General features: G+C 40.4%; 1 protein-coding gene across 7 annotated transcripts in view; it reads left to right on the top strand.

The window, feature by feature from the left end:
* Nucleotides 1-15,342, top strand: part of Fggy (FGGY carbohydrate kinase domain containing) — a 377,144-nt gene that overhangs the window by 203,609 nt on the left and 158,193 nt on the right. For all 7 annotated transcript variants that reach the window (XM_069987161.1, XM_069987164.1, XM_069987162.1 and 4 more), the window contains one exon: nt 9,812-9,915. In XM_069987161.1, coding sequence (XP_069843262.1) covers nt 9,812-9,915 — 104 coding nt within the window. The remainder of the gene's footprint in view (nt 1-9,811; nt 9,916-15,342) is intronic.

A 15,342-nucleotide genomic window follows, 5' to 3' on the forward strand; every position in this document is an offset into this window, starting at 1 on the left:
TGCAGTCTCTTTTGTTTTGAAGTCTATTCCTGCCATCTTCTTCCCCTGCTGACTGATATTCACCTACCTCATTTGCCACAAGAGGCCTCTCTGGCCATCTAAACTGGATGAGACATGGGTATGACCCTCACTGTATCTGATCCACTTCTTGTCTTACAAGGATCTTCCAGGGTAGCTATCCACTCTTACTAGCCTGGGATCTTGTTGAATAAAAGGACATAACTTTGATCTTTAGTTTTCTAGCACTTGACACAGTGATGGGCTGATAAATAGAAATCAATAAATAGCTGTGATATTGGTCAATTACTTTATAAAATGTTTAGAAGACATCTGTTTGATTTGGAGTCATCATTTTCATCTATGTAAGGATATTCCATTGGAGACCTTTGTGACACTTAGGCCAATTCTCTTCATTTGGATTTATTTTAAGAAGAGTAATTTTTATGCATTTGACTGGGCTGTTTGGATTTCAACCAAATACTTCACTATTCTTAATTTCTGTGACCAAAAAATATCTTTTATGAAGTTATTAATAACAGTGTCCAAGTAATCAAGACATAGACACTGTGTTGAGGTTAGGAAGAAAGGAATTTCTGAAATCCAATTTCTACTTGATCTTAACTGAGGAATTTTCCACTGTTCTTTACATCTCAGATTTCCAAGTTAATACATTTTAGCCTACCTTTGAGATATGATCTCTCTGGGTAAAAATGAGGAATGAAGCAGTGAAACCAGTTATCTGTGTCTGTTCTTCTCTGTTCTGTAAACTCCATTGAGCCTTTGAGCAGGTTTCTCATTGATTCACATAATGGAAAAGTATAGCATTTAGACAAAAATCACTAATACCATCTCAAACTGAATTATAGAATGATTGGTGCTACCTGTAATTGCAGGTTTTGTGAATATAAACAGCTTTTGGATCATTATCAGTATTGCTGAAAATATTAGCCTGGATTGTGCCAACTTCTTGGTATCTCATTTTCCTTATACCCTTGGGCCCCCCATTATTCTGTCATCAGCTGTATACTCAAGGACAGGAAACAGATGTTCCAATCAATCTTAAGTAATCCTGGCAAAACATCCACCCAAGCTAAAGGCAAGTGTATAAATAGCCACTCCAAGTCCTGTTGTTAATACTGGAAACTGAATTACCAGTTGTAACAATAATGGTGACTATATGGAGGAAGGTATGTCCCAGGCATTATTCTTCTCATTTATTCCTCAAATGTCAGTAAACTGAGGCACAGGATGGTTAAGTGATTTCACTCACTTGCCAGACTTGAAAGCAAATAGTTCTAACCACAGAGACGTCAGTGCCCTAATTAGCTCACATGTCTAGTAAAGATCCATTTGCATGTAACCCAGACACAACCCATTATCTTTCCAGTGAAAGACAGAGGGTGGGGCAGGAATGGTGGTTGAATGTGTATGTGTGTGTGTGTGTGCGCGCACGCACGCGCACGCGCACGTGCGTACGTGTATGTAGAATCTATTTAGGTCTTTAAAACAAAACATAGACAAGCAAAAAACAAACCTACTAGAGGTTTACTTCTGGTGAATTTGGGTGAATTGTAGACCACAGAGATTCTAACACCAGGACCACAGAGACCTTTTTTGGTTCTCTATGACTCCCTCTTTTTTTGGGGGGGGGTAGGTTTGAGGTTTACCTTTGGGCTTGCTTTAGCAGTGACAGTATATTCAGAAAGAAGTCTATTGGCTCTGTGCTGTTTGGGAATTGTTCAGAATCTTGTCAGTAGCAGGAAACAAATGAACAAGTTGACATAAGTACCATGGCCTAGTATAGTGAAGGATGGAGATAAAGTCAGATAGATAACCCATGTACTCTAATTCTACCAGTGATTATCCTTGAACATGTTACTTCAAAACCCTTTCTCTCATTATTCCTATTTGTATAACTACATACCTTACAAGATTTTTATGAAAATTCAATTTGCTAAGTATTTGGAGAAAAAAAATCTTTCCATCATCAGAGGAAACTGTTCTTTATCCATAACTTTTGATAAATTTAAACAAGGTGAATGAGGCTCTAGTAGTTTTATTGCTCATGTGTTGTCACTCAAAATCCCTCAGGATTTTTATCTTTATTTATATTTTAGACACAGAACACTTTTTCCATCATAAAAGTGTCTCTGTATGTAGAAAATGCTTGAGCTTTATTTATTAGCCTGTGACATGTAACCTGCATGTTCATTCATTCAGCAACAATTAAGGTTCTGCAATGTCAAGATTCAATGTACAATTATTACATTTTAGTTAACAGGAAGATTTACATTGGCCTCATTTAAGTCTAGCAAAGAAAGATAACCATGCCAACAAATACCTGCCAGATACAATGATATAAGCTGCAGTTGGGGGATGGGGGGTGAGAAGTAAAGAAGCTTGGTATGTTCTGCTTGGCTGGGGTACTTGGGAACTGGGGAAGGATATAGTTCAGAAAGCCTTTTTCATGCTACAACTAGGGCTTCTGCCTCTGTGTTCCGAAGGTAGATTGCTGAAGTATGAAGGGTAAGGCTTTAAAGGTAGAGGGAGCAGCATAGGCAATTGTCCAATGACAGATAGCAGGGCATTTCCAGAGGTATGTACAAAATGCTCAGTCGAAGCCCTGTTTACACCCTGAGCCCTACTTAGTACTAACGGCAATTTTGTAGGTATTATTGTCAAGGTCTTTGGAAGTTGAGGCTGCATATCCAAGAGATGAAGGATTCAAGCCTATGTCTGAGGAAACAGAGTAAACAAAGCAACAAAAAATAATTATAACAACAAAATAATAAAAGCAGCATGCATGCGTAGAAAACTAAGGAATCTTCTCACCTGCTCCATTTAATACAGCCTTCAGCTTTATGTGGCTATTAAAAATTAAAGTAATTAAAATTGAATAAAGTAGGAAATTAATTCAATTTCCCCATTGTGCTAGCTACATTTCAGATGCTCTGCTGTCCAAAGCGACTACTGGATGTAACCATGCCAATAAATAGCATTTCCATCTTCAGATTTTTCTATCAGACATCACTAATCTAAGCTCTGTACATTGATTTACACGTGTGATTTTTTATAGCAGCCCTGTGAGAAATGTATATTCAAATGGTATAGATGGGAAAACTGAGACAAAATGCCAAAAGAAATTTAACCAAATCACCTGATGACTGAGTCCTTGTTTTTTAAGTATTTGGCATAATGCCAACCCATGTATTATGTTCTATGTAAGATGAATGAATATTAGTTAGAATCATAGCACTAAGTGTCTGCATACATAGAGTCTAGTGTTAGGCCATCTGCTAAGAAAACCTCTGGGCTAATGTTTCTTGCCCTTATAATTGACACTGATTTTCCAATGTAAGCCTGGGGGTCTGTAGAAGGTATCCTGCCCTCAGACTCCACTCTTTCAGTCAAAGTCATTTGGTAAACTCATTTGATGGAATTTGTCAGTCAGCTCATGACTTAAAATATCGAAATCAAAAGTTGATACAGTACTGAACAATAGCTAGAACTTTTCTCCTCTTTCTTCCTTGTTCTGAGAAGCTATTCCAGGTTGTTATAGCAAGAGAAACTTTTTCAAGATACCAACATATTAGACTAGAAGTCTGAAAAAAATTAGTATGAGTCCTGCTCCTGCCTCGAGTAGCTAAGTACATTTGAGCAAATAACTCCATGTCAAGTGTAGTTGTCGAGATGGAAGGGAAGGGATGGTAGGGGAAAAACAAAGGAGGAAGTAACAATGCTCAATAGGAAATGTACTCATTACCTTGCTCATGTAACTGTAACCCCTCTGTACAGTAAAAAAAAGAATCACATTCACAGAAAAGACAAAAAACTTCAGGTCTCTGAAATTCAGGTTTTTCCAACTGGGAACTGGAAATAAAATACATATATCACAGGGTATTTTTCCCAAAGATTAAATAAAGGGTGTGGTGTTTGAGGATGCTTTGTAAGCTGTAAAGTGCTTTATGTAGCTATAAAGTGAGAGATAATTATAACATAAATGTAAGAACTGGGGATGTTTTTCTTCTATATAACCTCATAAAGTTTTCAAAGCAACTGTGGCTTGATAAATTATAGGATAATGCACTCTTAATCATAACATTTGCAAAGTCTCTTTTTCCTTTTATGTAAATATAGTAGGTACTCAATAAGTGTTTAGCTACAAGGATGGATGATTGCATGGAAGGAAGAGAGGGAGAGAAACAACATGTAAGGGTGAATAAGAGAACACTGCTGTTCATTGTTTTAATTTCCCTTTCAATGTTGTTTTCAAACATACTACCTGATATGACCTATGTCTATATTTTGAAGAGCAGGAGTTATTACATGAAAGGCCTCAGATTTGAGCCAGTAAAATTGTTTATCTGGTACTTGTTTTTTCATTCAACAGAAATTTATTGAGCAACTATCTCTCATCTGAAAGATTCAGATTCTCATGTGAAAGATTCAGAGAAAACTAGTTGGATATGTCACTTTTTTGGTACCTTATTTCTTCATCCTTAGTCCAAGGACCAAAGAATAAGCTGACAGTCATGCTGTCATAGGAAGGGTTACAGCGGTGCTGAGGGCTGCACTTGACAAAATCTCATCACAGGAATTGTTTCCTGATGTACATGTGCTGGTCTGTGATTTCTCTACGGATTGTGAAATGTGTTTACTTAGAAAGGAGAAAGCTCCTCCCATCTTCTCTTACTTTTTCCTTGCTTGTCCTGGGGCCTTGGTTTTTTTTACCCCCCTGGGATAGCCACCCCATGCTCTGCTGACCATAGGAAAATTAAAATATCAGGTCTTAGATTCCTGTGGTCTCACAGAAAGCATCCACCCACGCAGTGCTGTCAGTTCCAGGATAACATCGGGTAGAATGTTATCTCATGAGGAAAACTGGACAAGGCCTGCCTCTCACTAGTGTTGTGCACAGGAGGCTGGTGGTGTCTAGGCCTGGTGTCTAGTGTCTCAGGACTGGAAAATTAGGACCTTGGGAGGAACTTTTTTTTTTAATTGTTTAGTGTTGCCAGGCAAACTGATACTTTACCTGGAGTATTAGAAGAATCACTGTGTATATTGTATACTGAGAATGGCTGAGGAAGGACCTCTCTATTTGGAATCAGTTTTGCTCATTGTAGAAAAGGGAACGAGTTTCAACTTGTGGCAGAATTGGTGCGGAAATTAATTTTTCTATTTTGTAGTGCAAGTACTATTTCTTTTTTTCCCTTTTATTGTCCAAGTGATGTACAGAGGGGTTACCGTTGCATAAGTGAGGTAATAAGTACATTGCTTGTCAAACTTGTTACCTCTTCCCTCATTTTTCTCTTACGTTCCCTCCCTTCCACTGCTCCCAAAGTTGTACAGATCATTTCCAACACATTGTCTTGTGAATAGCACTGTTGCCTTGGTCCCCACCCCCACCCTCCTGCCTCCTCCTTTGTCTCATCATTCTGTTGTTCCCCTTCCCTTCCCTAATTAAGAAAAACATATGTACAATACCAGGGTACCAAAATCAAATACAGTGACAACAGGGGATATACCATAGGGGGAAAGAACACACAAAGTAAACAAAAAATCACATAGCACATTAAAATCAACAACAACAAAGAAAAACCTCTTGTGTCCACATCTTGGAGTCTGTTTCACTTAGCATTATCTTATATGGTCAAATGTACATAGCTATTGAGCTATTCTGCTCATCTGCTAAGATTATCCTAGACATATACGAATTATTACAAATAAGGGAAACCATGGGACCTATATTTCTTTGTGTCTGGGTTACTTCACTTAATATGATTTTTTCTGTCTTTCCATTTCACTACAAATGGGGTGGTGTCATTCTTTCTGATGAAAGCATAAAATTCCATTACACACACACACACACACACACACACACACACACACACACACACACACACACACACACACACACACCTACATAGTTATATGTAGGTATATGTACCACATTTTCTTGATCCTTTAATCTACTGAGGGGCATCTGGGTTGGCTCCATATCTTTAGCTATGGTGAATAATGCTGCAATAAACATAGTTGTGCTGGTAGTTTAGTATGGCCGCATTTGTAATCACTTGGGTAAATACCCAGAAGTGGGATTGTTGGGTCATAAGGGAGCTCTATGTGTAAACTTTTGAGGAACCTCCATTCTGCTTTCCAGAGTGGTTGAACGAGTTTACCTACCAATAGTGCAATAGCGTTCCCTTTTGGCCAAATCCCCTCATGTATCTGTTGTTATTAGAGTTTTTGATTATAGCCATTCTAACTGGGGTGAGGTGGAATGACAATTATGACATGATAAAGGGAGAAAGGATTGAGAGAACATGAGTTTGGGCGTTCTAAAGATTGGGGTCGAATCCTGACCTTGCTTCTTACATGTATGGTGGTTCTCATCCAGTTTCATTCAAACACTCTGATGCTTTGTTTCTATATCTCTTAAAGGGATGAAAGAATATTTACCTGTTATAGATATTGCCACAATTAAATGGATTAGCACAATTCCTAGCCTGTATTAAATATCTGATATGTTTGCTAGAAACAAAGAATAAAGTTGATTCCTGAGAGAGAGTTTAAAGGGCATTGACGGTTATGTTGGTGCTGGTGGGTGTAATCTTAGTCCTGTGTTCACCACTGAAAGACATTAATATTAGAGCAAATGATTTTTTAAAATTATTTTCTTCATGTTATAACAGATCTTCCCAAATTCCATCCTCATCTCATTGTAGATCACCAGTTTTTAGCTTCAAAGTCTAGATAAATTGACAGTGAATCTGCTAATCAGAGAAGATTCACTGATTACTGATTACTCACTGGTTACTTGTTTACTTATTTTTAATTATTTATCAGAATGAAATGACTCAGTAAGTTTAAATTTGCCTGCACTGTGTATGCAAAACTTGTACATGTGGATCACTCTCAGGAACTCCTTGAACTGCACCAATAGTGGCCAAGCTCTTTTCTGTCACGGATCTCAGGATGAACAGCTTTAAGTCTGTACAAAATGTACAAATAGCAGATATTCACTGTCTTGCTATTGGGTTTTTTGTCCCCTTGGGGAGAACCCTATAAGCTTTAGTGAAGCACCAATACCTCAGAATGAGATTACATGTGTGGAAATCATAGCCCTGCTCTAGGGATCCTTGCAACCCTGGTGAAGTCTTTTCATTTCTATGCTTTAGTTTCCTCATTTGTAACAAGGGGATAATAATCACTCTAATCACATTAGCAAGTAGTTTTAAGAATAAAAGAAAATCAGGTGCCCAGTGGTTCATGCCTGCCATGCTAGCTATTCTACTCTGAGGATCACAGTTCAAAGCCAGCCTGAACAGGAATGTTAGTAAGACTCTTTTCTCTAATTAATCACCAAAAAGCTGAAACTGGAGATGAAGCTCAGGTACCCCCAAGCACAAAAGTTTAGGGACAGTGCCCAGGCCCTGAGTTCAAGTCCCAGGCCTGGCAAGCATGCAAAAGTAAATAAATACATACATAAATAAGAAAGAGGTGCATACAGAGAGCATGCAAGAAGGGTTAGTTAAAATGAGCTTATATTTGGTGATGCTTCCTGCATTACCTATATTACACATAGTAAAACATCAAACTCCCTACATGCTTAAAAAAAGATAATTTCAAATACAGAAAATAGTAACCCAAGCATGAAGGAGGTGGGAAGAAGCTAGACATCAAGAAAATGAAAGCTTCTACCAACTAAAGGTTGGGAGTCAAAGGAAAGGGGAATAATTATACTCTAGGAGTGGTAGACCCCAAAGGTTCTGGAGTCATGGCAACCCTGACAGCAGAACTGAAGACAAAAGGGAAGCAGTCTTTATTGGAGATTTCTCCTGAGATGAGGAGTAAGAAGCTGTGTTCTGTTGTCCCTTTTCTTCTAGATTTCAGATCCCTTGGCAGGGCTAACTTTGGGCAACTCTAGGAGCTGCTGTCTATAAGGCTAACCTTGGGTGAGTCTGGGAACTTCTATAACGGGCAGGGCCAGAGACTCTTGTCAACTCAAGTCTTAAACACCAATTGCCTGTTTGCTGGGCTAACTACTGTGATAACTAATACAGTTTTGAAGAGCACCTTAAGTCTAGTGTCTGATGAACTACTGAATAACAGCTGAGTAGTACAAGTTGCTATGCTCCAAAGGTTGAATTTGGAAAAGCAATGGCCAAAAACAAGGAAAACAAAAAACAAATCCATACAAAATTGCAAGAGTCCTGGCTATGGCCATCTAGGTGACCCCTTCTAGAAATCATAACTACTGACTAACCAGGGAATTTGTGGCCTAAAATGCCCCCACCCAGCCTTTCATCCGGCCAGCTTCTGAAGAACTTAGGATGCACTGAACTTTTTATGTGGGGATAGACTGATCCTACCCTTAAATGCTCCATTTAAAGTTCTCTCACATACATTGGACTGTGAGCATATTGAGTTCAGGGTCTTGTTTTATTTCTCTTTGCATCCTCCAACATTTGTATTATCATTCTCTCCTGCCCTAAACTAGTGAACACAGTAAGTCCTGGGTTGCTTATCATGCGCATAAGCAGTGTCTGCTTCCTGCAGCTTTTCTCTTGGAAGGGGAACAGATGGTGTATGATGTCTCAAAATTACCAGTGTCTCTTCTGCTGAGGAAGGCCAATAGTGCTTGAGAACCATGAAGAGGGTGAATCTGTTGTTCCTAGAATGTCAGAAAAGGCTTTCTAAGAAAGTAACATCTGACTTAGGAAGAAGTTGGAATTCAGCAAGCATAAAGGTTGAGGAATGGCATTCCAGGCAGAGGGAAGCAACGTATGCTCAACAGCATAGCTGTTGAGTTGCCAAAGCACAATCTGTATCGGCAATTGAGAGCAGAGTGGCCATGCATGCTGCTGATGAGAGTCTGGAAACCACTATGTCCTATATGCCAGTATCCTATGTGCCAGCACCTCCCACCTCTTGCCTCCATACTATTGTTAGGCAGATTTACATGTTTTAGCTCATACATCATACCTAGTATGGTTTTGTGCCTAAAAGATGGTTGTTTGATATTGGGAATGGACATAGAACAAATCTAGCTAGCTCTCTTATTCATAATTTCTCTTGCCCAACACATCTCAAGGAATATATTCTTGGTGGAAGAACCCATTTCTACCATTTATGGCAACTCTCTGCTCCTGTTGTTATTGTTGTTATTATAATCAGGAACTCATTTTTCTTTACCCTTTCTTTTGTACTTTTGGAGCCGTGCAAAAAAGTAGATAGGAAAGGTGACCTATGGATATGGAAGATGAAGTCATCCAACAGTTCTGTTTGCTTCTGCCTTTCTAGAGATCGAGATGTAGTATGTTATCCCATCTGTTGGACTTCTTACCAGCGTTGTGACCTTAAATAAGTCATATGACCTGTATAGATCTTACTTTCACCTGTAATACCTGTCTGTGGCATAAATAGAATTTAGTGATGGAATTAAAGTCAAATGAGACCATTTTTTGCAAACACATAGTACAGTATCAGGAATTCAGAGAACACAAACCTGATAATCACTGCTTTTGGTGTATAAATAATTCTAGCTACTATTATTGTTATTGTTATTGTTGTGGTTATAAATTGAATGTCATACATAGACCAGAGTAAAGCAAAAATAGAAGAGGTTTCTTACTTTCCTCATGGCAAGCAAGCATGCTCATTTGGGTCTATTGTTTGACACTGATCTGCCACATGCCACTGGTCTTCTATGTTATTTGACTTGTTTTTCATTGTGTTTTATAATTGTTTTTAGCACTCTCTTCTCCTTTTAATTTTTTAAAGAGGACTTTGTTGTTTTACTTTCTCATAGGAGTGATTGGAGCAGATGTGAGAGGTCATGGCCTGCTCTGTGAAGGACAGCCAGTGACATCCCGGCTGGCTGTCATCTGTGGAACGTCTTCTTGTCACATGGGGGTGAGTGTGCTGGATAGAAAGGCAAGGCCACCACCTGGAGTGGGAGGCAGCCCCGGGGGAGAGCCTCATCTGCTGGCTCCTTCACACCTCCACCTCTGCCCTCTTTTTCCTTCCTATGCTTTGTCTAGCCAGAAGTCTAGCCCTCCCTCCCACAACCTTGCTTAAATTTGCCAGGTTATTTTCTAGCCAAAGTCCTTAAAAATGTGCAAGGGTTCAGTCTGCCTTTGAAGCCATTCTAGTAAGAGAACCTAGGTATGACAGGTGAACTTAGGCCCCAAGATAACAAAGCTTAACTCTTCCATACCAATCTCTGCCCGATGCCTTGCTGAGCCCTTCCTGCAAAGGGCTGGCTATTTTCCTTGGCTGCCGAGTGCTCTCTCCATCAATATAAATCCATCTCCCTGGGAACGTCCTGATGATCTATAGAATTAGGCTGCATATCATGACTTCAAAAGAACACTGATAAGCAATTTTCACTTTGTTAATTTTTCTCCATGAGTTAGTAGAAAGGCTTTCTCCAAGATTGCAGTTAAAATTTAGTGCCTGCCCTAAAATTTATATCTTCTTTAAATGCATGAGTCTGAAAGCATTCCATTTCGATAAGTACCCATTTCTACCATATTTTTATTTAAAAGTCATTACTCTGTTAAAGTGAGATGGACGACTCCTTGGATTTTTCCCAGATGGAGTAAAATAAAGGGGCAAGTGGGGGAGGAGGGGGGATGAGCAGAAAGTAGAATGGGATACAGCCCAAGGCAGAATCTTTGCCATGAGGATGAAATCATTTGTCATGTGAAACTGTTTAGTAACTATGGGACCACTGATTCTTATTTTTACGGGAGACTTTGAAGAAATATTTATTTACTGTTTTACCTATGATAAATTCTTAGGACATGGGGATGATATAGACAATCCTTTCCTGTAAATGAGATAGTTAAAACAGACATTAGAATATAATATCAGGCCCTCAAAATTCAGATTCAGATTGAACTAATGGTATGGAGCATCAGGTATGTGCCAGGACCTTTGGGAGGTGTTCATATGCATGACCTCTCATGTCAAAGACAGGGTGGAGCCATCCAACTGGCTTCCAATCCCACTTCCTCCACTTCGGAATCTGAGACCCTGGGCAAGTAGTTTCAGTTCTCTGGGAAAGATTTCTCATGTAAAGAATTCAAAGCCTTCTTCTAGTCCCTGTCTCCTCGAATGGGCAATGAATAAGGCATTGCTTTGCATAGGGAAAGCCTTGCAAAGTCTTGATTTTGGTTTAATAGCCCATTGCCATAGAACAGAAAATAGACAATGATTGACTCAGTCAGGAGGAGCCAGTGTTGCAGAAACGTTTCTGACATGACATTTGGGCTGAACTTGAAAGAATTACATTTCCTTTTTCCTCTCTGGGCTCTGAGCTAAGAACTCAAAGCTCATGCTTCTCCCTACAACACTATTTATTCCATGCTTACCACGTGCTATCATAGGACAGAGAGATCATGGGCCCTCAGGTCACCAGATGCAGGCTGGGACATATGTCATGTACTTTTTGGCCCTTGGCCTAAGTGAGCCCCTTCACTTCTCTGAGTCTCAGAGCCGTCATCCATCAGTTAGAGGATAATGGTGACAGCCCCATAGTGTATAATAGATATTATATCTGTATGTGCCTGGCTTACAGTAGACACTCAAAAATGGTGGGAATTCTTGTCAATTTTCCCAGTGACATATATTGTTCAAATGAAGCAACTGTTTAGGCTTTCACGAATTTGATGGGCAGCTGCAGCTGGTTGCCATGAATGAGGGCCATAAAATGCCAGTTTATTATGTGGTGTTGTACTGGAAATACAACCTCCACCTCCACCCCACTTTGTACTTAGGAGTGGGAAGGGACCTTCTGGGCCAAGGGGATTAATCATCAGCTTTAATGTTATGTCACAAGGGGAGACTGTGGTCCTGCTGGCCTCAGAAAGTGCCTTTGATCTCCCTCAGGTGCTGGGAGCCCAGCAAGCCTGCAACAATAACACCTTTGTGAGGTCTAGAGTAGGCACAGGTCTGAGGAAACACTCCCAGGGAAACTCAAGGCCCTCCTTTGTTGTGGTTCTGGCAAGTAAAACCACCAACTGTCAGGAAAAATTCACCAGACAGAACACAGGGACCAAAGAAGGTTGTGAGTTTGTCAAAAAAAGTGGTTGACAACATGATCTAAAGGATCCTCTCTTCCTGTCTGCTCACTTCTGATGATTTCAGTTCAGTGGGTTAATTGATATGAAATTCTCAGGACAACGTATACTTGATCCAGGTTTCTGTTTTCTGGATTGCCCAAAAAGAAGGAAGGGAGGGAGAGATGCAGAGAGGAAGAGAGGGAAGAAGGGACCAGGTAATTGAGTATTGGTAAATATTTAAAAGCTCCCTACCTCTTGGTTCCTGTTACCTCCAGGAATCTGGAGAAAAAGCCTGAGGTTGAACATAAGACATACTAATCAGGCCTTTGATATTTTAGAAGATACAAGTGTGGGCTGCACATTTATCTTCCTTGTACATGATTTAATTACCAAGAAAAAAAATGCTGTGCTTTTTTTTAAAACTCCATGAAAGCAGAGCTGCTTGTTCAGAGTTAATTACTACCAAGTCACCAAAATACAGGCTAACACAGCAGGGGTTAGCCAAAGGTTGAAAAGTCATGGGGTCAGAGAGGGCTGAGTCTTGTCATTGCTCTAGGTCCCCATTTCTGGAGCTGTCAAGGCGGGTTGTAACTGGCAATCAAATGGGAAGCAGTCTTTGGTGATGTAGGGAGTCTAGCTGCATCTTAAACTGCTTGGAAACAAAGGCTTCACAGTCTCAGGTAAATGTGCAGGTAGTGGATCTTTTGTGACTGAGTGAATGTCAAGTCTCAAAGTCATAGGCTCCTGTTGGCCATAATGCTGACTGAATTAAGATATTTTATTTGTTAGTACCTCAGTTTCCTTGTGCTTAAAATGTGGGAAATAGTATTTGCCCATAAAATTATGTTGAGAATTTGGTTAAGTCATCTTTATAAACAACTTGACACTGTTTCTAAATGCACAAAAATACCATATATGTTGTTGTTGTTATTAAAGATGATTTCTTAAGGTTAAAATGATGAATTAGAATTAGGGACATTAGTATGAACTCATAGCTTAGCGTAGCATATACTTCTAATTAGATATACACATACAAGTTAGTAAGCATGCATTTCCCAACTGTGTCAGCTGGGAGGGCCTAGAAAAGAGAATGTCCCAACAGGTAGATGTTACAAGCACACCTAATGCCCAGATTTTGTTTCCTAATCACACAAGTTCAATAAAAAAGAGAACTAGGACTCCTCAGAGAAATGGTTGCTCCTAGAATTTGAACAGAAAGTAGATATGATCACAAAATACTTGATACTAGATAGTTAATAAAAAAAAGATGTTTCTTAACTCAGGGTTCTGGAGGTTCAAGAGCATGGGACAAGTATTTGCACAGCTCTAATGAGGCTCTCCATGGTCAGGTAGCCACTTAGCAGATGGCATCATGGTGAAAGTTCTAGCTAGAGAGGGGCATCACATGGAGAAGCTTGAGCCTCAGGATAGAAAGACAACACATTTGCTCTTCCTGTTTCCTCTACAGAGGCAGACCACTAGAACATTTCATCCTCATCCCACGCCCCTTCCTACTGTGCCCTTGGAAGAAGGGCACGATTCCCTCCCTTTGGGCCTCTCCAGGATGGGCTTAGGCTGCCTGGCTCTGTAGCCTGTCCTCTACACTGTGGGGAAGGACAGATGGGAGCCTGTGGCCTTGGGCTCCAGCCAAAGAAAAGCCTCCCTTCAAACCACACCAGGTTGCTACGCCATGTTATTTGCTAATGTCTCTAATGGCACTCTACAGCTGTCTTAGATTATATGGGGAAAACATTCATCAAAAGCATAGGGGGCGTAGTCCTTGTGTGGCTGCCTTTTACCCAGGGGCAACATGCACAGGGCACTGGACAACATTTACATGTTAGAGAAACCAAGAGTATTCAGTGTCTTTACTTGAAAGGGAAATGCAAATTAAAGCAGAGTGAAATCCACTGCAAGCTGGAGTCCTGGTAAGAATATGGGCAACTAGGGCTGGGAAGGTGGCTCAGTGGTAGAGCCCTTGCCTTGCATGCCTGAGGCCCTGGGTTCGATTCCTCAGCACCACATAAGCAAAAAGAAAAAAGCCAGAAGTGGCGCTGTGGCTCAAGTGGTAGAGCGCTAGCCTTGAGCTGAAGAGCTGAGGGACAGCACCCAGGCCCAGAGTTCAGGCCCCATGACTGGACCCCTCCCCCCCCAAAAAAAACAAAAGAATGTGGGCAACTAGAGCTCAACACCACTGTCAGAAAGGGGAAATGGGTCATCCATTTTGGAAAAGAGTTTTAAATGTTTCCTAAACAGCTACACCTCCTGTGCAATTCCATTCTTATAAAAGCTGGCCAGGAGTTTCTGAACCCATGTAAATAGAAGCCCAACCTGTAAACAAAAATCAGATGAAAGCCCCCAAGAGAAGGTCAGAAACAAAAGTTTTGTGAGATGTGGCTCACCAAAGTACTACAACTTGACTAGGAAGAAAAGAAATGGGACAGCAGTATTTCAACTCCCTTGTAACAAGCTGCAAGGTTAAGGGATCATGTTTTATACCTGGGGTCACAGGAGTTGCAGATGGGTATGGAGGTATGGAAGGTATGGAAATGGGTATGGGTATGGAGGTATGGAAATTTCTAGAGGATTGTCTTGGTAGAGAAAAATTAGCAGCAATTACAAAAACATACGTATAGTGTGCCAGTCCTGTGGCTTGAACTCAGGGCCTAGGTGCTATCTGTAGGTTTTGCATTCAAGGCTCATGCTCTATCACTTGAGCCACAGCTCTACTTCCAGCTTTTTTTTTTTTTTTTTTTGGTCACTCATAAGGCTTGAACTCTGGGCCTGGGCGCTCTTCAGCTCAAGGCAAGTGCTCTACCACTTGAGCCACAGTACCACTTCCAGTTTTCTGAGTGGTTTATTGGAGATAAGAGTCTCACGGACTTTCCTGCCCGGGCTGGCTTTGAACCACAATCCTCAGATCTCAGCCTCCTGAGTAGCTAGTACTACAGGTGTGAGTCATCAGCACCTGGCAAAAATATCTGATATCTATGACATTTTTACCATAGTCTAAGGAAAGTGGATTTTTTTAAACCTTTCATAAGGGCAGTTATCAAAACTGTTCTAAAAATTTACCAGAACTGAAGGTTCAGAGAGACAAACTACCTTATCTGAGGTCACAGGGCTAGTTAGTCTTCTATGTAGATTTGTACCTCAGGCTGTTGGTTGTAGAATCTCCTCCTCCGAGCTCTTGGCAAAGTGCTGAGGCCCAGACTGAGGGACGGGTCAGCCATGTGCACGTGTGTTTTGTGGGAATGGGTAAAGTGATTACAGG

Source organism: Dipodomys merriami, unplaced genomic scaffold, assembly GCF_024711535.1.
Source record: "Dipodomys merriami isolate MVZ:Mamm:240054 unplaced genomic scaffold, mDipMer1.0.p SCAF_34, whole genome shotgun sequence".
In the NCBI taxonomy this organism is placed as follows: domain Eukaryota; kingdom Metazoa; phylum Chordata; class Mammalia; order Rodentia; family Heteromyidae; genus Dipodomys; species Dipodomys merriami.